Source organism: Brachycentrus maculatus, unplaced genomic scaffold (assembly GCF_059751285.1).
Source record: "Brachycentrus maculatus isolate JH-2025_06_01 unplaced genomic scaffold, ASM5975128v1 h1tg000124l, whole genome shotgun sequence".
NCBI lineage: Eukaryota > Metazoa > Arthropoda > Insecta > Trichoptera > Brachycentridae > Brachycentrus > Brachycentrus maculatus.
Genome location: NW_028280877.1, coordinates 1,582,196 through 1,606,647, shown reverse-complemented (window position 1 = coordinate 1,606,647; position 24,452 = coordinate 1,582,196). Strand labels below are relative to the sequence as shown.

The 24,452-nt window shown below is 39.0% G+C and overlaps 1 protein-coding gene and 1 long non-coding RNA gene across 3 annotated transcripts; one reads left to right on the top strand and one right to left on the bottom strand.

Annotated features, from left to right (window-relative positions):
• Positions 1–486: 486 nt before the first annotated feature.
• LOC148309456 (uncharacterized) lies at positions 487–4,283 on the bottom strand. 2 transcript variants are annotated; one of them, XR_015837532.1, is made up of 6 exons: positions 3,987–4,283; positions 3,827–3,907; positions 3,285–3,538; positions 2,475–2,564; positions 2,287–2,375; positions 487–2,142 (listed from the first exon to the last, which is right to left on the bottom strand). It is a non-coding gene; the product is annotated as an uncharacterized LOC148309456 (long non-coding RNA). The 2 variants fall into 2 exon arrangements; XR_015837533.1 differs by having other exon boundaries at positions 4,055–4,283.
• A 355-nt stretch (positions 4,284–4,638) lies between these two features.
• Diap2 (Death-associated inhibitor of apoptosis 2) lies at positions 4,639–23,443 on the top strand. The gene is made up of 8 exons (XM_088260123.1): positions 4,639–5,238; positions 5,704–5,891; positions 6,508–6,850; positions 7,471–7,612; positions 9,906–10,159; positions 10,234–10,335; positions 17,611–17,760; positions 19,194–23,443. The coding sequence occupies exons 1-8, from the start codon at positions 4,903–4,905 to the stop codon at positions 20,142–20,144; spliced, it is 2,466 nt and encodes an 821-aa protein (XP_088116249.1). The 5' UTR covers positions 4,639–4,902; the 3' UTR covers positions 20,145–23,443.
• The last annotated feature ends 1,009 nt before the right edge of the window (positions 23,444–24,452 follow it).

Here is a 24,452-nt window from a genome sequence, read left to right as displayed (position 1 = left end):
TTTGTAAAGGTGTATGATAACTCACTAAAATAACTCACTAAACAAACTAACTAACGCTTTAATAACAACGCTCATTGTTAGGATTATCTAATTCGATATAGAGGAGGGGTTTGATCAAAGATTATATACTAGTAAAGATTGATATCTCAGTCAAATTAGTATGGTAAATGATTATACTTGTTGAAAAAAATCAAGAAAATTAAATATTCTCACTATTCACACTAAAAAATAACCTACGCAGAAAAATCAGCTGATCGATGCACTCAACAGCCTTATAGAGACAAAAAGGAAGAAGAAGATCAAACGTCAAAATCAAAATAACCTAAAAATGCCATCGACATGAAACTCTGTAAGATGCGTTTCGTCATTTTCCCGCCTTTTCAGGAAAATGGCAAAATACGCATTTTACAGAGTTTTATGTTAATGACATATTTAGGCTATATTGATTTTGACATTATTCAATGAAATTGAAAAATGAAAAAATCATTTCGCTGGTAAAAAGGTTTATTATATCCATACTTTGACTGAACCGGAAGGTGAACCAATTACATACTCGAGTTGTTAGAACTCTTAGTTCTCTTAAACCTATAACCTTCTGGACCAAATCAAAGAAAATTACAATATTACAGGAATATATAAAATTATTATTGTACTTAAAATTACACACACAAAGGGCACTTGTCCACTACCCAGAATTTTACCCTCCGGCAGTCAGGTTTTGAAAAGTGAAAGCGACTACGACAGTGTAGCGTGATCGAATTTACGCGCAACGTGTTCACGCACCTATCAAGAGCTCCGATCCGAAGAAAGATGGAGTAAAGCACAAGCCAATCCAAGCCAATCGTCGTTTTAAAACGCTAACTGACGTGCCGGACGGTAAAATGCCGTGTAGTGGACAAACGCCCTAAGGGCACTTGTGCACTACACGGAATTTTACTGTTTGGCAGTCCGGTCCAAATGATTTCAACAGTTTAGCTTTAGTGATCGAGTTCATGCTAACCATGATCGTGCACCGATCGAGCGCACCGATCCGGAAAAAGACGGACAAGTGCACAAGCCAATCATCCGTTTTTTCATGCTAACCTGACTGCCGGACAGTAAAATTCAGTGTAGTGCTCAAACGCTCAAACTAGGTCCCAGAAAGCCTTCTTGTTTACAACTAATGTGCATTACTTTAAACGAAAGTGCTTAAGGCATTACCAAATATTGTATTTATGTTTCATATTAATAAAGAAATATTGTTAAATACATATATCGAATTGTAAAGTCACCAGGAATACTGAAGAGTTTTCCTGGACCTATATATTATAGAAATGTACTTTTAGATATAAATAAATAAGATCGGCCTCATTTAAACAATTTTAGAATAACACAGTGGTACCCTGATCACATACAATAGCTATAGGCTTAAGGCCAAATAAAATAAATTTCTTTGTAGTTAGAACAATACCCTTCAGATCTGCATGTTTAGCACCACTTTCAAAAAAAGAAAAATATTGAGGTTGCTTGTAAGGTGTGTAAATCCCTTTTATCCTGATAGTTAATGTGTGATCGAAAAACATTGCACTTCGATAAATCCATTTCGTAAATTGAAATTTACATGAGGACTCATTTCATAAAATATAAAAATTACAAGTTTTTACTGATCTATCATTATTATGATATACCATAATAATAATATATAATTTTATATTCTTTTGTTTTTAAATTGTTAAATAATATGTCATTAATGCCGGGTTTCAGCCTAATTAGGTATAGTTATTTTTCAATGGTTACTGGAGAAGGCAAAGCAGAGTTTAGCCAGTAACCTGTAGCCCTTAGGTCCTTCTGTATATAAAGCGATAGCAAGAGCTTTATCTTTTTAGATATATCATCTACCTTTTATGGCGATGCGATTGTTTGATCTCACATTTAATAAATCTATAAGGAACAGATTTAACAACGAAAGGTATTGTACTAATACTTTCCCCTCTTTATATCTACGAGCAGCCTTGTGCCGTTGTTCAAATGTTGTCAATTTCTTTTGAACATATCGAAGTTGCTTCTTCGTCTTCATCGCCCATGTTCAGCTTTTGATTCCTTGGAGTCAGATTAGAAACTCTCGATTCTCCAATAAAATTGACAAAACGGGTGGCTGTACTCCTAAAATAAAATATATTGCATCAAATGTAAAGTAGTAAAATATTTTTACATAGAATTCCACAGATATGTGTATAATATTAAAAGGTGTGTATGAGAATGAATGAATAAGAAATTTGATAATTACATTAATGGGAAGATACATACCACAGGGTTCAGTAGCTAATAAAAAGGGTCTGCTAGCTGCTGATTCCATTGAATAGCTCTGCTAGTACTCGGTAACACGAAATAAAGAGCTGAAAAATTTAACTTAATGAATACCAAGACATAATACACTGATATTAAAATATTATTGAAGTAAAATAAATGATTCCACCAAAGAAAAAGATACATACACCAGGGTTCAAGAGTAAACAAAGAGGCTCTGCTAGCTGCTCATAATATTTAGAGAGTTCCACTAGCACTAGATAACTCGGAACGAAGAGCTGTAAGAATATAATTAAATTAATATTAGGTATGTAATAGAGCCACAAGAATCTATATACATGTATGAGAAATAAAAACTCGATAAAATGGACTAATTGGAGAGAATAGGTTAGAAAATAGGTTTATAATTAACATTTTTTTCTTCTTCAAAATATGAACTCTGTATTTAGATATAAATAAACAATGCAAAACTCAAAAAAAAATATTGTCTTCGAACACTCGTCGTGAAGTGATGTTGCTGTTTGATATCGATACGCTTTCAGTAATCCTGCTTTGAAATGTTTTGTTTGCACTCATTTTTTTTAATCAACCCTCTAAATTTACGAAAATGCGTACAATATAGTAGAACTTCGTTATCTGACAAATAGTTGATAAATGTTATTGGATCATCGAGATGCGATCTCACTGATAACATAATTTTTTGCAGTGTTGTTTCTTCTTCGCTATCTTCGCTTTTATCCTCTCTTCTAAGGTTCCCTTTTTCTGCTATTTCACTTTCAATCATGATACAAGGGAAGTACTTCTTGATGACTGCAGCAACTACCCATTGTAAAACATCCTCCCCACCACTTCGGCACTGTTATTATGTTTTGTCCTATAGAAATCAGGAACTTCAAACCCTTCTAAATCTGTCATTGTATATATATTGCGTGTAACATAGTACAAAAAAAATAGGTAATAAAATAAGCATAATAAACATCAACAGATAATTAACTTACGTCGTATTTCGTTGCTAAAGAATACTCGTTTAGTAGAGGCAGGTTGAGGAAGGATCCAATTAGTGATAAATTTAAATCTAGCGCACTGATATTAAATAACATCCCTTCGTTCGTTCGTTCACAGGGAAAATGTATATCTCAAACATCAATTCTTGATTTGGATTCTCGAAACAAATTCGATTCTCGAAACTCAAAAACAAAAACGAAGATTCGTTTTGTTATATAATGCCTGATTGAAATCTTATCCATACACCCTGAAATAAAATAGAGATTTGTAAAAACCATTACAATTAAAATATAATTACATAAATATGTAGTATTTTGAATAATTTTAAAATTAACCGGAGAAAACAAGTGCGTAGTAAAATGGCCGTCTAAATTCGGTTGAATTCAAGATTAAATATACGAAGTTCTGAAGATTACTTTCAATTTTACATAAAAACTATAAATAATAATTTTAAAAAACATTAGTTTAACGTTACACAACATAATGAAAGTGATAATGCAGAAATGATAAACATCAGCAAATAATTTAAACTTACGTTTCTTGCACAATATATGTTTGGCAGTGAAACATTGATTCCTTTTGGATTGATATAGAATGCCTAGTTGAAATCTTACACCTGAAACAAAACAGAGATGATATAAACTAATAATATTTGTATAAACCATTTTATTTCAAATGATTCCAAAAAAAATTACCCGTGATAATGGAATGGTCCGCAGGCCGACGGGAAAACGGCCATCTTGGTGAAGTTTTGTTTACCTACCGAAATCATATGTTTTGATGGTTGGGGAGGGGGTAAACCACAGTTGAAATGATAGAAGGTATTTTTAAACTCGTCTTGTTCTGCGCATGACGTCATAATTTAGCCCATTCAGGTCCTCGGATACGTCATTCGGTAAATAGCTACTGCGCAAGGTCTATCGAAAAATTTATTTTTTTCCCCTTCATACCCTTCTTACCGCAGGAATCAAAGATGGCCGCGAGATATCACAGGCTGGGTTTGATCGATAATTTCGGAGGGAAATTATACTGACGGCTGTGTTCCGGAGATAATGGCGGGATCGTCATGGATTATCTCGGAGGCGGCGAATATGAATTCCACGACTACTCGAAAGGGAGATAAAACACAATTTATCTTCCCATGGACCACGCGGCCATGAACTCGATAATTCGCTGAGAAGCGCCTTGTATACCGTAGTACGTCGTTTTACCCCGATATGAATATCGCGCTTGTTAAGATCTAACCTAATGAATTTAATATATTTATATTTAGAAAGCCATTAAAAAGAAGAAGAAGAAGAATCTAGAATCTATGCAAATCTATAATTTAATCTGTGCAAATTAGTTAGATTTAATCGAAACGTCAAACCAACAAATTATTAAATGTATAAAAAAATAGAGTATACAATACAAATTCTTTCTTTCGTATATAATCTTTGTGTCAAACCCAAATAATTATTTTATTCGTCGTAAAAATTACATTTTGTTGATAAAATTCAGACTTTGAATCTTTTATTAACAAAATGTAATTTCCCAATTTTATATAGCTCGGCGAAGTAACCGTGTGTCATTTTTCTGGAAATGGTTTACTCGTAGATTTAATAGTAAAAAATGAACGTGGAGGAGAAACGTTTAGAGACTTTCATTGTTTATGCGTGGCCGACAAACATTCTCATGGAGGCGGTGCAGTTAGCTCGCGGGGGCTTCTACCACACGGGACGGGGGCGCGAGGTGCAGTGCTTCTCGTGCGGAGGGCGCCTGCGAGAGTGGAAGGCCGGGGACCACGTGATGACGCGCCACCAGCGGGTGGCCCCGCGCTGCCCCTTCTTGCTGAACCCGCGCGGGACGGGGAACGTACCGAGGGCGTCGCCCTCCGCCGACCTCACCAATCCGGATTCCATCTTCAAGACCGACGCACTCAGGACCATGTCTTACACCCACTGGTCGGTAAGACATTACAGAGAATTGTGTAACTGAGGAAGCTAAATTAACACTGTTACTGCGACATATATAAATATATCTTTTCTTAATTGCTAATGTAAGTGGGACACATATGGTCTTCTTTGTTGCATTGATATATGCAGAACACATAAATATGTATCACTCAATTTAGGGTACTTTGCCAATAAATAAAAAACATGGGTAACTTCTATTCCGTGTATATATCCACAGTGGCTAAATCATAAAATAAGCGTGTTTCCTTAACTGCACAATTTCAGCTAATTTGGAGAGCTTGCCATTTTTCAACAATAACATCATCGATGAAAGCTTTGGCAGGTTTAGCAAAGTGATACCGGTAATTAGTTATTTTGCAAAATAAAAATACAAACCTAACCGACAAATATGTTTAGACGAGGGCAAGTTAACAATGCTTCCAAAATAATAAAATACAGATAATGTTACGGTGGACAGGTGAGCTTCATTTCGGCCGAGTCGATGGCGCTGGCGGGGTTCTACTACGTGCAACCTCCAGAGGCCGGGGACCTGGTGCGCTGCGCGTGGTGCGGCGGGGAGCTGCTCAACTGGCGGCCCGGGGACGCGCCGCTCGTCGAGCACCGGCGCCACTTCCCGCACTGCCCATACCTTCAGCAGCGACTCGAGTATCCGCACTTATTTTACTCCCGACATCGCTTCCTCGTTCATTCTTCTTCTTCGTGAGCTCTCTGACCTCCACCGCTGGACATGTAGGCCTCTTCCCCTTCTTTCCATTTCCTCCGGTCGGTTGCTATTTGCAGCCAGTTTTTACTCCCCACAGTGAAAGTCGTCGAACCGTCTCTTTCGGGGTCTTCCGCACCTCTTTTGTTCTCCCGAGGTCTCCGTCGTAAAATTCTCGGGTCCATCTTGCGGGGTCCTGTCTCGCAATATGTCCTGCCGGTTGCCATTTGAGTTTTGCCTTTAAACAACTCGGCCAATGAGTGAGTGGCAACTGTTCTCTCCTACTTATACCATCATGCCGCTTGATGCGGTGACACCCTTTATTACTTTGTGTTTATAGTATTGTAGTCACATTATCTATGGTCGGAGAGGTAAAAGAAATAACTCACTGACTTATATCCTACTGACTGTCACGCTAGAATCAGAATACCGGGTCAGTTGCCATATCGCCCTAGCCGGAAGTCCCGTTCTTTAAATGCATTCCGAGCTTTGTGTCAGTGAGCAGTGTCTATACTGTGCAAAAAGGAATCAACAAGAATGAACCAGTGTCGGTCATTTCAGCAGGTCGGCGGGAGAGCGCGGTGGGCGGGAAGTGGAGCTGGGTATCGTGCCGGCCGGCGAGGCGGAGGGCGAGGTGGGGCTGCGCTCGCTAGAGGCGCGGCTGCGCACCTTCCCGGCTGACTGGGCGCCCGCGCGCCCCCTGCAGCCCGCGGAGCTCGCCGCTGCCGGCTTCTCCTACTCGGGGCCGGAGGACCGGGTGCGCTGCTTCCGGTGCGGCATCGAGCTGTGTCGCTGGCGGCCCGAGGACGACGCGTGGGTGGAGCACGCCAAGTACTCGGCCGACTGCGCCTTCTTGCTGCTGGCTAAAGGGAAGGCCTTCGCGGAGACACACCGAAAGATCGTGGTGAGAATAAAGAGTCAGCATTGTATATACTTTATATATTATTCCTATTTTGCCACGTGAATGTAAGGCCCGATACTTACAAAATGAAATGAAAGTTGACCTTTTACCGCATACCGAGATATTGGTATGATAAATATTAGTTCGGAATTTATAATAAAGGCTTTCTTTGTACTTTTGACAGCTTCAACCATTTTGTATTCGCTGTACAGTATTTTCAACCGATTTTCTAAATTTTATTCATTTATCATTCCGGGTAATGGCCTTCACAAGTAGATTTCTTTTAGTAAGTAACATTCTTCATTAAATCAGTGGTCCACAAACCACGTGTCCCAAACCCTAGGGGGTCACACTGAAATTTAGTAGATGTACTGATAGCAACCAGAATCGATCAATGATCTGCCGAAATTGGTTTGAAATGTGCTGATTTTTGGTGTAATTGATACGATTTGGTGTAATGGATAGCAAAGTACACTTTGTAATCAGCTACTTATTTTTGTATCATTTAGGTTATTAACAGTGATGCCTGGGTTGCAATAATACTCTACACAAAACAAGGAAATAGAAATGAAAATAGTTTCCAGGAGAGATTCCACTAGAGCGATGATGTATGATGTATGTAGTTGAACTTATTACAGCAGAGAGAGGTGAGTGAAGCGGCTGTGGATCGCCATATGGAGGGGGAGGTGGTGGCGGCGGCTCTGCGTTGTGGCCTAGAACCAGAAACCCTCCGCACTGCTGTACGGCAGCGCCTCCAGAACACAGGTTCGTATAGCCAACTTGTGTTATCCAGGGTAATATGTAAAAGTAAAGAACCCGTATAAGTTTTATTCATTTTATTATGACAACAAAGAATGTTTTATTTCCTTGTGGAACTGTAATTTTGACGAAATATTGCAGTGTTTAAACATTTAACAATAATTCAAAATAGATAATCAATAAATTATAATTTAATTGGTATTAATTACCTAGTATTGAGATATTTGCAATTTTGAATTATATAGTTATTTGCTTCTACAATATGTATATTGGTTGACATTATAATAAGAAATTTAGAAAAATAATAACTCCTAGTTGGAGATAATCCAGATTTGTGAAGTATTTGGACACACTCAACATGTTATTATAATAAGATATATTGTGATTTAAGACAGTGTTTCAAATATTTCTTATAATTTCAATACAATTTCAATTTTCAATTCAATTTATTTGTTTATAATTAACATACACATTACAAACTTAAAGCAAGGGTGGCCAACCCGCAACCCACGGGCCGCATGGAGCATATCACATCTTTTCTCCTTTAGTGTACACAAAACCACCAAAAGAACATTCCATCGTGTGTAGTTGGTATCATATCCCATATACTACATATACTTTATTCTACATATACTAGACACATTAAAGAAAAGTTTGAGAATCGAGCATTTGAGTTCATATTTGGTGCTCCAGCATTGGATGAAAACGCAGACCTAACGGATACCGCCCAAGTGCCCATTTGAATAAGGGTCGTTGATGACCATTTCAATAAAATAGAAGAATCAACAGCACTGTATCCACTTAAGGACACTACTTGCTCGTGAGATTTGTTAGGAGCTGTTACATCCACATTCAATCATCTTACCACTTAACCTATCGGGTTTAACAACAGATGGTGCTGCAGCAGTGGTTAGTAATACTTCGTTGTTATTGCCAGCCAGACGTTACACAAATGGCGGCAGATAAAAACACATGTCATTGATATCCGACTTAAACCTGGAATTTGAAAACCAATTTCAAGATTTTAAAATGGATTGTGTGCTTATTGCTACATTTGTAGACGTGAATTAAAAAAAAATTAAAATGTATATTGATATATATATATATATATATATATATATATATATATATATATATATATATATATATATATATATATATATATATATATATATATATATATATATATATATATATATATATATATATGTATATATATATATATATATATATATATATATATATATATATATATATATATATATATATATATATATATATATATATATATATATATATATATATATATATATATATATATATATGTATGTATGTATGTATGTATGTATGTATGTATGTATGTATGTATATATATATATATATATATATATATATATATATATATATATATATATATATATATATATATATATATATATAACAAAACAAATTTTGTTTTACGGCCCCGTAGGAAATCTCATTTCTAAAATCTGGCCCGGCTACTGAATGATTTAAAGCGTATACATGAACAAAAATCGAAAATAAGCAAGAATACTATTGCTAAAGGTGTAGAAGAATCCCGCTTCGGAAAACTCCTCTAGACACTTGGAACAGATCAATATCCAATGAGATATTGTTCAAATACACATTCCTTCTAGTCTCTAAACTATTGTAGCCAAGCATACCCTGGAGAAACTTGGTCGGGTAGAGCCGTGGATAATAGCCATGCTTTCTCATGTAGGGATACCTCAGAAACTTGGACTTTCTCTGCCATAAGAGAGTACTTAAACTCGTGTGGCCCCCAAATCATCGAGCCACTCTCGAGTCTACTTCGTACCGAGGAGTTATAAAGAGTTCTCAGCACGCGGGTATTTTCGAAAACCCTGGCAGTACGCAGAACAAATCCTAGCATTTTCAATGCATTACCACTGACCGCCTCTTTGCTTACAAACCTAACGCCCAGATCCCTAACATTCTACGCTCGCACCAGATTTTGATCGTTCATTTTGTAGCGATAAAATAGAGTTTTTTGGGCCCTAGTGAAAGACTTGACCGAAAACTTAGAAATATTAAACATTAGTTTGTTTCGTCTTCCCCATTCACATATATTTGATATATCTGCTTGGAGAAGATGAAAATCGTCAAAAGTTGTCACCTTTAAGAAAAGCTTTAGGTCATCCGCAAACAACAGAAACATAAATACAGAGTAATACAGAATAACAAAGTTTTATGTCACATATGCGAGTGATATATCAACCTGACATAATTACAACTGTATTACAACGTGCTGGTGTTTCAGGCTGTACATTCCAGAGTACGGAGGCACTGATCGAAGCGGCTCTCGGTGAACCTGCTAATGGTCCCGGCGAACTGAACCCTCCCGCCCTGCAGGCGCGGGCCGAAGGCGCGGACGAAGCTCGCGCAGTAGAAGCGGGCGCGGGTGCAAGCGGGCCTGGCGCGGGCGCAGGCGAGCCCGGCGCGGCGCTCTCGCTCGAGGAGGAGAACCGGCGCCTGAAGGAGGCGCGGCTCTGCAAGGTGTGCATGGATGCGGAGGTGAGTCCCCCTCGCTAGTCGCGCCACTCGCTAGTCGAGGCGGAGAACTATTGTATGTGTGAATGGACTTGCAGGCGAACGTAGTGTTCCTGCCGTGCGGGCACCTGCTGAGCTGCGTGCAGTGCGCGCCGTGCCTGACCGCGTGCCCGCTGTGCCGCTCGCATGTCAAGGGGTCCGTGCGCACCTACCTCTCCTGACTGCCTACCCTCTCCAGACTGTCTTCTACCCTACTCGCTGTGATTACCCTAATTCTACTTTTTTCTACAATTCTTTATTTATATAAATTAAACTTAAATTATAGATCTTTGAGCATCTTAAATCGGGCTCTGCCAATACGGTACCTGTCATACTGCCTAAAATTGTCACTAAAATTATACAAATAAATTTTAAATGTTAATCAGGAATCGCAAAAGTAATAAATGAATAATAATAATGTACATACCACTATTAAAACAATAATTAGCTAATATTTTAATGCATATGTCAAGTGGGCTCAAGATGCACAGAATATGATGTGACAGTAAATAATCATGGGTGACTACTGCTACAAGCTACTGCTACTGCTACAAGCTACAAGCTACTAGCTGCTGTACGCTGTAGTATGAGGCTGGTCCTGAGACTGAACAGCTTTAGCGGGAAATTTAGTATATTGTACTTTCCACATGCATACACATCACTCTAAGAAATAAAACAACATACAACACTATAAGAAAACAAATTATTTCTCTTACACATACATATTTAAAATCTTAAGATATTCATGTATTTTCAAAATGATGTTTTACTGTTAAAACTATTTTATCCTTAAAATATTTAGGTAATTATTTGTTAAAAAAAATTATATATACAAAGATAAGCGTATTATATATTAGTCTTTTTTTAACCCTTCCTTCCCCGTGTTGTGTACCTAGTACACATTGCTTCTAATAACCATAATATCTCTATAAATAAAATAAATAGAAGGCTAAGATTATAGGTATTCCTCCATAACATATTTACGCATTCATTTAAAAAATATAATAATCTGAGTTTATCAGGTACATCAGAGGTATTTTGTGAGTATCGGAAACAAATTCGTGTATAAACAGCGCGTGAAGAGTGTACGGGAACCGCGATACTATATTCGCATCTCACTCTTGCATACTTACACTGTGCAATCGTGAGGAGCTCAAAACTCAATGTTGTCTGGCTAGCTAGTGAGCCAGGCGTAGTAGCTCTTGAGCTGTCGACAAGAGTGGATCTATGCTTGTTCCGTGAGCTTGTTTTTTTAATGTTTTCAGCAAATAAATCTTAATTATTATAATGTTTGACTTCATTTATAATTAATTAAGAGGATTAGCTATGAATTTCCGTATTTTTCCCATTTAAAATTGCAAATTTTTATTGTGGAGTGACTACCCAACACAGAGACGCACTTTTTATTTTAAGACCGGATGGGAAAGGTTAAAGGAAACCAGTTGAGTTCTTCTCTCATTTTTTCTACATTCTTATATCTATTTTTCTTAAGTACTATTCTCACAGCTTTATTTTGAAGAATCTCCAATTTAAATTTCCTTCATTTGCCAAAAATAATACTGTGGAGCAGTAATCTACATGTGGTGTATACAACATGATTATTTTTAGAATTTATTATTTAATCAGATATGTCCTTTTTTCATAAACTGTAGACATTTATTTTAAAAAAAATTAAAAACACTTTTAAAATAATAAAAAAAAATGCAGAGATCCACCAAGCCACCTATTGAGTCTTGTCGGTGGAGTTCTTTTGACGTAAGTTTTTTTTAAAATTGTATTTATCTATTTTAACCTGTATATTACACACCAAAAAATTGTAGTAATTCTTGAAAAGTGTTTTACACTTTTCAAGAATTAACTCTTGATCAACCCATTCCTTTATTTTGCCTTTGTTCCATATTTTATTTTGACTTCTTACCTCCGTTGGCAACAAATTAAAAATGTTTGGAACGATATATTAAAGTGTTCTACTCCAATATTTATTGTTAGTTCTTGGGACTATCAAACATTCGCTGTGTATCATGGTTGTGTACTACAAGATGTTTATATTTTTTTCTAGTTTGTTGTTCAACGATGATCACTCATCCACAATATTCCACGTACTGGAAGTAACTTTGTTTGTTTATATATAAAAATTTGGATTATCCCTTTGATCGTATACGTGACTGGGGATTTTTTTTTTAAATATGGAATATTGCAGATTTTGAACCATTTTCCGATTGTTTTTGTCGAATGGCCCCAAGACTTAATTCCATATCTTAATATGGATTCTACTAATAAACAGGAAATAATATTTAGTAACCTTTTTTAAGTGCCGTGTCTAAGCTAGACAAAATCTGGAAAGACCGGGGTGTGAGTAACAACACCAAGATGAAGCTTGTCAGGAGCTTGGTCCACTCCATTTTTCTCTATGCTGCTGAAACATGGACCATAAAAGTAACAGAAAGGAGAAAAATTGATGCCTTCGAAATGTGGTGTTGGAGGCGCATGCTCCGAACTCCGTGGACAGCTAGACGAACCGATGAGTCCATTCGCCAGGAACTACGCTCGGATGGCTTGACTCTGGCCAATGTCTGTACCCGACGGATTCTCCAGTTTTTTGGACATGTTGCGCATGGCAATGGGGATAGCCTGGAACGACTAGTTGTGATCGGTAGCCTGAAGGTAAAGAGAGGGAGAGGAAGATCCCCCATACGATGGACCGATTAAATTAAGGCAGCAGGCACCTCGGTGCGGTACGCGCAGCGCAGTCAAGGGATAACTGGAGAAGAGTCATTGCTTCTGCAAGGGCTAAAACCCTCAGCAATGAGGAATAAGACGGAGAAGAACCCTTTGATAATTATTTATGTGTAAATACAGAGTTGCATTTCTGTTCAAACTACTCACTAATTATTTATGTTCCTCAATTTTTGGTTATTATGGTAGATTGTATTGGTACAAATTTTTTTTGCATAATCCATTAATCAATCTTTCGATTTGATAATTGTTGTAATCGTAGAATGAGACATTTTATGAGCACTTGCGATGGCAGCCATCTTTTTGCCTTTTTCATACTGCTCTATAATTTTAACTTTGGTCTCCATTATTATGGATGTCTTCTTTTATAATGAATTCGAGAATCAAATATACATTTGTTTGACATCTTAGTATATATATATTTGGGTAGACGCTCGACTGTGAAACTGGCATCGAGGGTTCGATTCCCGCCAATTGCAAAATAAATTCAAGAAAGATGTTTGTGATGTGTTTTTCACATTAACCTTTCCTATCCTACGTATCCTGCCTACAGACAAGCCTTTAAAGGCTTTGTAGGTATTTTTTTTTTAATGTTTAAAGAAGGAAAAAAAATGTTATTACGACTTTGTCCTAAATCACATCCTATGGATAGTAAGAAGTAAGAGCAGAGAGGGGGGGTGCCAGTGCTGTTTCTCTATCACTATTCCATTGACACAAAAGTTAATGTGAACAAACGACTAGAGAAGAAAAAAAAATTATGTACGAATTCACATAAATAGAGGGTTTACTGTACCTTTATTGTTGAGGTTTTTTTTACTCATTTTGTATGAATGTATGTATCTACCATATAAAATGCGAATAATGTATGGAAGGCAGTAAGGAAAAGGTGACATTTTAAAAAAATCTTCTGCTTTAAACTCAAGTTCAGATATTAAGTGATTTATTCAAATATATATGTATGTTTTTATTTTATTTTTACCTCTATTCCCACCCAGGTGGTGCATAGGGCACTACATCTAATCGACTCGTACTAACTTATGTAACTTAATGTAAGTAATAGATGGTTAAAATAAACTATGTATTTTCAATAAATGTTGCGAAAACCCATGTGTTGTGCAACAGCTCTTGCCTAGATGCCTAACAACCCTTGATGTTGAGTAACCAGCGCATCGAAAGGGTCGAGATTTTCAAGTACTTGGGAGTGTACGCGACTGAAAATGGCAGCCTTCAAAAGGAACTGGGAGTGCAATTAGGACTCGCAGGGTCCGCATTTAACAGTATGAAGGCTGTCTGGAGATCGGATTTATACTCGGTGAAGACCAAATGCCGCCTATACAATGCCTGCATTGCTCCAGTTCTCTTATACGGCTGTGAAACATGGCACCTTACAAGGGCCCAGAGCAGCCGTGTACTGAGCTTCGAGAATAGGTGTCTGCGGAGAATTTTAGGCGTGCGGTGGTTTGACTTTGTGAGGAATGAAGAGATAACGAAGAGATTGAAGAGATTGCTCACAACTGTCGTCAAGAAAAGGCGATTCAGTTGGCTTGACCATGTACTCTGCATGCCTCCTGAGAGCCTTAATCAAGCTTGCCTCTTTTACAAGGCATCAGGTTCGCGCCACCCAGGACGACCACTGCTTACAATTTGTCGGCAGTTCTCGTCAAAAGTTCGGGACGCGGATCTGACTCTGAGGATGCAATAGAGCTGGCAGCCGACAGAAAAGCCTGGAGACAGTTTGTGGACTCCATATGATCCACCTAGGGAGCGGATATGGTTTAATTAATATTCATTAAATATATACAGGAGGCTCCCACTCCTAAGAGCTACGGGTATCGCTACCCCAGGGTGTCCTACCGTAACCTTATATTCTTTCTCAATTTTTTCACCTTCGAAATCCCTTCAGACCGTATTGGCTATCAGGTGACCTTGTGGCCGGTGAATCTGTCGTCTCAGATTATCTGCGCTACGGGATATAACCTCTGGTAGGTAGCGGTCATAGTTTAATGGTCACGTAGCCATTTAGCTACCCCCCCCCCTAAGCAGTTTTAAGCGTAAAGATGGAGTTTTCAAATAGGGTAAAATATTCCCGAAATATTAAAATATCCTCCCAATCGGATCTCCGAGGGAGGGTGCCTGTAACCGGCGTGGGTTACGTGCGATGACTCTCAAAAATGTACACGCCTGGCCTTCTTCGGAATCTCCCAACTATGCCACCGTTGTAAGGGGTGACGTTCCAGACGGCCCCGCCGTACCGAGTTACCGAGTAAGCTGGATACGGACGGAGGTGAATGGATGTATGAGCCGGGAAGAGCGGGCACTGAACCGACAAGTCAACCTCAATAGCCCTGATAAGGGCTTTCCGAAACTGGTCCGTGAATCGGTATAATGAGGCGAAGCGGTCCAGGCTGGCGGCGCGGCGAGTAGTCCAAGGAGCGGGAGCGGAGAAATGAAACACAGGTTTCAACAGTCACACCAGAACTGGTTTATTACAAAAAAATGCGCCCTCTATATACCCGGCCGTGATCGCGTACCGCCCGACAGTGGGAAAGTACAGCCAATCAGCGGCCGGGGGAGAGAGACAGCCATATCTCTGTCTCTCTCTAATGGGCACCGGACGGGCTACACTTTCATACCGTACCGGTGCCGTTCCAACAGTTCGTTATTACATTACAAGTTATTTTATCCTATCTTATATCAGTAATCTATTTATACTACTTAACATCTAGGCGCATTTATGTATTAACATTGTCTTATTCTTTCTTATATCTAATACATTCTGTAAATACATGAGAAATCGGTAGAATCCATAGAGGCCCTTCTTCGGGCCGCATTCCGACGGGCGACCGTTTCGCTCGCCGCCAGGCGCCTGGAATTCTTTTTCAGGGCCGCCGCACGGGGTGTGCGATCTGTCCGTAACAGTGCCTGTCCGAGAGAATCGTCACTTGATAAATGAAATCATTAGAGGAAAGGAAGGTAGCCTTTCATTGTTGCTGCTTGGAAGGTTAGGACCCTGATGGAAAGGCCGGAAAGAAAAACTGCCATTCTATCTAGGGAGCTCTATGAATTGAATGTGAATATTTAGCGAAACTTGCTTGCCAAGGGAAGGGAACATAAAGGAGGAACACTACACTTTTTGGAGGGGATATAGTGACTCGAGAAGAATACATGGGGTCAAATTTGGCATCCAAAAGAAATTGCTAACAGTCTCCGAGAATTGCCCATCGGCATCTCTGTCAGAGTGATGACTATCCGCTACCCAATTGCAGTTGGGATTGTGTCAATTTCATAAGTGTGTATGCACCTTCACTTGACGCTTGGCCTGAGATTAAGGAGGCATTGTATTCACAGCTGGATGGCATCCTCAGTAAAATACCACTAAATGAAAGAATAATATTGGTGAGTGACGTCGACGCTTGTAAGAGTGGTAAGATGACTGGTAGACATGGTGTAGGCAAGATGAATACAAATGGAGAATTGTTGATGACAAAGTGTGCTGAACATGGCCTTGTTATTACAAACAATATTTAAGGACAAATTTAACAAAAACGATGTTTGAATTCTCATATACAACAAAAAAATTCTATCATGTAATTTATCACTTAAAGATCGAATATAGTTATATTTAAATAGTGTTGGGCAACCAGTTGTGCATAGGGCTCTTTGATTGACGCGGAGTCAAGTTAATCATCAGTTAAATGGAGGTAAGACGATCCAGTTCTGCGCTCCGGATTCTTAGATACAGAGTTGGAATGTATTTGATGGGAAGAAGTCAAGCAAGCAACAATGAAACAAAAATAGGTTGCTTTAACTAATGCTGCGAATGGGTTGGCACCTATGTATTTTTCCCACGTATTTATTTTTTATGCTTTAATCAACGAATTCTACAGAAGTTCTCAATATTCCAACTTTCTTCCCTCTTATCGACATTATCTTTTGTGGTCATTTATTTAAAGGTAAGATGTAACCTTTGATCTGATTTTTAACGGTTTAAACTATCCCTGCACTAGACAAAGGCAAAGCGATGCAAAAACTTAAATGCACATTTAGCTTTCATTACTATGAAATGATTTTCGTGCGCGTTAGTTCTTGTTCCTAAATTTCTGGCTAGAGGGATGAAGAACTTAAAACATACTAACAAAAAAGTGATAAATGCCCGTCGGGTACTTATAAATAAAAATATAGTATCATGATTAGCGCGCCGTGTTACTGAAAAGATGCAGCAGCTCCCTTGAAATTTGAGCAAAATGGATTATCAAGGTCTTGTCTTACCTTTTTTTAGTATTATATATTTTATATTAATTTTTTTTATGGGAATACAAACTTGAAATCATAATTATCGTTACTCACATTTCCATACATGTATATACACGCTCTTACACCGTACTATGACAATTACAATTAGCCCCGATTATGTGATTATTCTAAAATCATATACTTTGTTTCGATGGAAAGTTTTTATTTGTCTATGGTCACCATCCGCGTTCACCACGAACCGTGTGTATGACTGTATGTGTGTAATGAACACCTTCCGCGTTCGCTATGAGCTGCGTGTGTGTGTAATCTGTTTAAGTTGCTGTACATAATATTATGTTTTTAGTCACTTTATATTTTTCATAATCATCACCGTAATAAATGTAAGTTTTTATTTTTTCAGTAAGTTATTTACATTTTGTTATGTCCAAAGCTCGTGTAAAAAGTAGCAGCTGTTCCCTGAAGCAGCCGTTCAAATCGCGCACAATGGCGACCGTGTTTTTTTTCTTCAATTTGTTTTTGTGCTTTATTTGGCGAATAGAGTTATCACTTTCTGGTTTTCATTGTTGTTAAAACGTATCGTGGAATATTACAATAGTGTAAGTCATCTGAAGTAATTTTAATTTTTATAATCGAGGAGTTATTTGCGAGGAAATAGTTAATACGCGTCGCTAAGCATGACGCGTCTATCCCTCAATTTTACTATATCTATACTTTACATAGCACCGTACCCGGTACAATAGCATCGGGTACTTTGTGATAGGGTATTGTACGTTCAGTAAGTATTCTGCGCATACTTAATTCTATCGAAAACCAGTTTCTCCGCACAACATTCCAATGGTTGAGTGTATATTGCTTAACGCCAGCCGGAGTGGAGGGGGTAAAAGGAATTTCTTAATGACGCAGCAGTCCGTCGCGGTCGTTCCAGGAAATGAGTCCATTCTTATTTCTGGAAAGCCTGTTTCACGTGACTTTTAGTAATTTATTCCTTATTATTATTGCGCTATAATATCCCCCACGCGTCGTGAGACAGACTCTGTACCACACCTTGTAGAAAAATACACTCAAAGTTCACAATAACAAACAATGATCGCAGTATTTGCCAAACAAATGGCTTCATTACTATAACACCCGACCATTCCTCGAAAAAATATTGCGGCAAAAGGTATACTTTTTTTTAACAATCATGAAAATACAACAACAAAAACTCTGTCCTTTATGTTTCTATTTTATTTTTTGACCGGTTAAAGAAATAACCATAAGGGATTTTTTTATTATTATTATTTTAAATAGCAATAAAGCATAGTAAAGGAATACCTCTTAGTCCTGCTTCAATCGGTTCACTTAATTAACTGTTGAGTAGGTCATTATACATCAGATTTTGGTGCTTATGTATCCATATGATTGTTGAACCCCTCTCAGTTGTTTTCTGAGACTCGTATGACTGACTTACTCCTACCTTTGTACCTTTGCAAGAAATCAAAACTGTAACGTAATATCCAAATATTCAAATGGGTATTTCTACAGTAGCTCTAAAGTTCGCTTCCTTTTTTGTGGTCTAGGCTTCTATTTTTGTAAACAATATAAAACATTATCACATTCTTGGCTGATAATGATAACAATGAATATATGAAATAACAAGAAATACGTCCGTGGTTTATCAAGCGACAACAATAAGCTATTTGTTGTCCCAAGTGACACTTCTGGGTTTCATAATAAAGCAAGCACTCTATATTGCCTACCAGATTGGACCAGTCTTATGGAGTTGTTTTTATACTTGTCATTGTGGAGAACTCCTCTAAAACTTGATGAATTGCATTTATTTTGCAATTGCAGAAAAAGAGCTAACAGAAACAAAAGATAGATGTCTGTTAAGATAATGCCAACATACATAACGTTCTGTGTATCTTCTTAAATGAAATGTTTTATGCATTTCAAAATTAATATTCTGTGTTTTTAGAAAAATATATATAAAAATGTCAACACTCTAGTAGTGATAGCTGCTTGTATGTATATACGTCGTGTGTTGCAGCGCCGGGAGAGTCCGCCCCCTATGGCCGCGTTCCATCCGCACCGGCGGGCCGCGCCACTCGCCGCGCCACTCGCCGCCGCCGCGCCCCGCAAGGGGGAGGCGCCGCCCGCGCTGGCCGTGCTGGCGCGCCCCGCAGCGGGCCGCGACGCGCCCGACGGCGAGTTGGACATGCGCCGCGAGGAGCACCGCCTGCGCTCGCTGGGCGCCTGGCCCGTCAAGTTCCTGCCCGCCGGCAGCGCCGCGCGCAGCGGCCTCTACTACACGGGCGAGCGGGACGCGCTGCGCTGCCACTTCTGCGGCGTGGAGCTCAGCCAGTGGAAGGAGGGCGACGACGTGGAGGCGGACCACGGCCGCTGGTCGCCGGCCTGCCCGCTGCTGCTGGGCAAGCCCACGGCCAACGTGCCCGCGGGGCGCGACGAGTGCGGCCCGCAGGCGCCGCGCGCCGCGCACCCCGGCTACATGACGGAGGCCGCGCGCCTCGCCACCTTCGCGCAGTGGCCCGCGCGCATGCGCCAGACGCCCGCGGCGCTCGCCGACGCCGGCTTCTTCTACACGGGCAACGGGGACCAGACCATCTGCTACCACTGCGGCGGCGGCCTCAAGGACTGGGAGGACGAGGACGAGCCCTGGGAGCAGCACGCGCTGTGGTTCGACCGCTGCCCGTACCTGCGCGGCATGAAGGGCGAGGAGTTCGTGCGCGCGGCGCGCGGCGAGGCGGCGCCTCCGCGCGCGCGCCCGGAGCCGGCCGCCGCGCCGCGCGCGCCCGCGGAGCCGGCGCGGGACTCGGGCTCGGCGGACAGGCTATGCAAGATCTGCTACAGCGGCGAGCACAACGTGTGCTTCGTGCCGTGCGGGCACGTGGTGGCGTGCATGAAGTGCGCCATGTCCGTCACCTCGTGCCCCATGTGCCGCCAGCCGCACACGGGCCTCGTGAAGCTCTTCTACTCCTAACTCTGGAACTTGTGATAATGTGCCGTGTGAAGTGTGTAATATCCGCTCTCGGCGTATTGAATATTTATTTGAGTTTGTACGAAGCCGTACTCGGTCGCCTATTGTTGTATGGAACACGATATATGTATGGAACACGACACTGAGACATTCCTTTCAGAACCGACCAACTGAATGTACCTATGTACCTACCTACCTACCTTGGTTTTTTTACATTTTGTGTTTGTATGTATTCATAATTGTGATTAAGCTAAATTTCCAATATTATTTATCCTTTCGCATTAACTCGATGATGAAAATATAAAAATGAAACACTCGCTTAAGACCACAAAAAGTGGTTTTATACTAACGAACCATAGCGCCGCTTCTCCGCAGAGGTAGGCAGAGAGAATAGAACGCCACACCACTAGTCTCTGCAAACATTCTTCGCTTCTTCCACGTTCATGCACCTCCTCATACATACCCTCCGATTATTCCGACTCCTGACCTAACCGCATTTGAGTATTTGACTTATGGTCTCATGCGAGTGTTTTATTTTTATATTCAAATGAAATTTGCCGTGTTTGAGTAAAACTGTAACAGATGTCGAAAGGAACGTTCTCCTGATATTAGCGTATGCTACTGGCCGGAAAGTAAGGAGAAAATGCACCAAAGAAGCGAAAGATTGTTATGTCGATCTTCGGAGATACGTTATGGAAGCATTTGAATTCCTCTAACATGATGGCAGTTACAGGATCCTCTGCGGAGCCTGTAACCGCTACAGGACGCGTCCCCGGGTGGCGGATAGGGGAACGCTCGGCAGACTTGCAGGGCAGGAGGGACATGAAATACCTCCCGCGGACCAACAGGCACATAGCGTCTGTTTCCCCTGTTAGGGAAGAACACAATAATGTATAGTATTAGTTTCTCCTTATAAAGTATGATCGGCGACATGTCCACTGCTAGTACTACTAGAGCTACATAGTACTCGCTCTTGTACAGTAATATTATGCGATAGTAATGCAACCGACAATGCACCCGGAATCTTTTTGCACTTGTATATTGTCTTAACTACCTGGTGTAATACAAAATAATTAGTATCAGTAAGGATTGTATCTACTAATGTTTTTATGTGATCGTGTTTGAAATCGCTCTTCTTTAAGAATTAATCGAAGGGGCAAGTAACATCTCTTCGGGAGATGCAAAAAAGTATTTGTTTTTAAATATAATATATTTTTTGAACTGACTATTCATGCAGGTTTCATACAATTTGTGGCTCCTTCCTTTCTGGTTCATGGTTTCAAAGATAGGCTGTTTTACACTGTAATATATCCCAAAAGTTTAAAATATCCTAATTAAATATCTCATCAATATTGTATCTATTGTGAACTTTATTAATAAGATGTGTCTTGCACCACTGTTCAAGTCTTTAAATCTTATATTAATCAATACGTAGCTTTCATAAGGCATGGTTACTAATTGAACTTCTGTTCATTTAGACGGTGTAACGCCACCGATGGTCAAATTTTGTTAAGATGAACTTGTTGATACATGAATGGTCCTAATTAATCAGTCAATGTCTCAAGGTGTTTTTTTTTTGAGGTGCTGTAGGAAAGATCTTGAAAATTATAGACCTATATCTACGTTCACAATTTTCTCTAAAATGTTAGAAAAAATAATAAAAAGTAGACTCCCAATATTTTTTATGAGAATAACATTCTCACATCGTTTCAGACAGTACTCGAGGACAAAAAATGCAAGCTTTGATCTTATTTCCACTATTTTACTGCTCGGTATATTCATCGACTTGAAGAAAGCCTCTGACACGGTTAATCGTAATATTTTACTGATGAAAATGAAGTATTTGGGTGTACTGCCTCTCGCACATAAGTATTTAACAGATGGGTCATGTGTTGTTGAGGCGAATGGAGAGTCGAGTGCTCCGGGTAAGATAACCCGCGGAGTACCCGGGGTTTCTATTCTCAGACCTTTACTTTTCCTCTTATTTATGTCTAATTGCGATATTAAGGGGAAAATACAGCTATATGCCGATGACGCTGTGATTTTTTATCATGCCAAAACCCAAATAGGGCTAGAGAAAAATATTGAAGAAGATCCGCAAATATAATATGAATAGAATGGTTTCGGCTTAATACGTTGAGCCTCGATAAAACTTACACTCGCTACCTTCTTTTTGGAAGAAAATGAAATATATCTTTAAATGTGAACATCGGAAATGATCGCCTGGAGCAAAAGAATGTGAGAAAATATTTGGATTTAGTAGTAGATTGGGAGTCTCCCTCTCACATGGTCTGAACACATTAATTGTGTAAAAAATAAAATTGTCCCGATAACAGGAATATTATATCTATTGCAGGGTACTCTCTATCGATGCTTCAATCAATATATTTTGCCATGTTACATTCCCACCTGTCGTACCTTTGCCGTATCTGGGGTTTCGCAACAAACAATTTTCCAAAAACAAATAATACAGAATGGAGCTATAAGAAATATATTTTGTCTACCGTGTACGGTACGGTGGTGTACCACTCACGAAAATCACACACACGTGTCGGGTTGTGGTCCTGCGGTTAGGTCGCGGACTCTTTAAGTCGGAGTTTCTCGGTTCGAACCCACTCTGCCACAATTTCATACCTATTTCTAATAATGAGCCTCTTAGACTCGCAGAAATACATATTATGAAATTGAAATATTTGTGTGAATAATAAAAACACAATTATTTCTCTTTTTGAGGACTAAAATAATACCGTTCTTCTTTCTCCCGACATGAAATAACAAATACAACGCTTCAAATAATGTTTAAAACATCTCATAATTTTTAAGACGACTCACAGCAATACCAAACCTATTTTCAACAGAGAAATTCATCATCATAATACACGAGGACATAATAAAATAAACGTGGAGCCGACAAACACAACTAAGTTTGGAGTAAGGTCCTTGCAATATATTGCTTATACACAAATTAACCAGCTGGCTGACATTCAAAATGAATGAACTGAAACAATATGGAAAGATATGTGTTAGTGATTAGTTGTATTTTCTCATTTGTTTTCTTTAAACATGCTTCTCACCTTATGCTCTTTTGTATGCCTATTTACTTTACCCGTTTATTGTTTTATATTTTGCCCTGTGTTAGTTTAGTTTACTTTTTGTTTGTAACTTATTTGTGTTTCAGTTTTGTGTTAACCTTAATCTCTGTCCCAAAATGAGTAATGGAAATTACTCACCGGGAATATTATACATGTGACTTATGTATGTAATGTTTTAAAAATTAATAAATAAATAAAAGTTATAAAATATTTGTTGCATTCTATTTTTAAATAACTTTTAACAGTTAACCTTAATCCCGTGTCCCAAAATGAGTAGTGGAAATTACTCATCGGGAAATTATAAATGTGACTTATGTATGTAATAATGTATTTTAAAAATAAATAAATAAAAGTTACTAAATATTTATTGTATTACATTTTACAATAACTTTTAACAATTTTAATTACAAGGCATTTGCCTATTTATTTAACTTAATATTTATTTATTTGTAAAGCAAATTAAATATATATTGTAAATTGGTTAATCTTTTTTCCAATTCTGCCTGGTTGAACTAATGTAAAGTTGTACAAGGGTGGTCCCATATGTACCTGACCTAAGAAAGAAAACAATTTTGGAACAAAGAATTTTTATTTCTCAACATAGTTTCTTTTAGCTCTTTACGTGTTTGCTGGCACGCTGGCGTTGCTTAAAAGCTTCGATACCCTTCTTAAAGTAAGAACCGTCAAACTCTTCAAAATAAGCATCAACCGTTGGTTGGAACCTCTTCATTATTGCAAAGCTTTTACCACCGAGCCACTTCTTTATGTTTGGAAAGAGAAAATAATCCAAAGGGGCCAAATCTGGCGAGTAAGGCGGGTGAGGAAGCTATTCAAACTTCAATTCATGATTTTGGCCATCACGATTAGGAATGTGTGAACTGGGCAATTGTTGTGATGAAGTAAGACTTTATTTTTTGATAAATGTGGCTGCTATTTTCTAATTTCATCTCTTGAACGCTGCAATAAGTTGGAATAATGCTCGCAGTTGATGGTTTTTCCTTTTTGAAGATAATCAATGAAGATTATGCCACGCGAATCCCAAAAAACTCACTCCGTGACCCCTTGTTGGCAGATGGAACGGGTTTTGCTGTCTTCGGAGCCAATTTTCCCTTTTGAGTCCATTGTTTTGACTGCTCCTTCACCTCGGGTGTATAGTAGTGAACCCATGTTTCATCCATAGTTACAGGATGCAAAAACTAGGATTCATTGCTGTGAAGCA

Bases quoted from the DNA above. Each gene is read 5' to 3' on its own strand.
- Diap2 (XM_088260123.1), top strand. From the start codon at position 4,903: ATGAACGTGGAGGAGAAACGTTTAGAGACTTTCATTGTTTATGCGTGG. The intron at 5,892-6,507 runs GTATCCGCACTT...CGGTCATTTCAG, and splicing joins TACCTTCAGCAGCGACTCGA to CAGGTCGGCGGGAGAGCGCG. The intron at 6,851-7,470 runs GTGAGAATAAAG...TGATGTATGTAG, and splicing joins AGACACACCGAAAGATCGTG to TTGAACTTATTACAGCAGAG.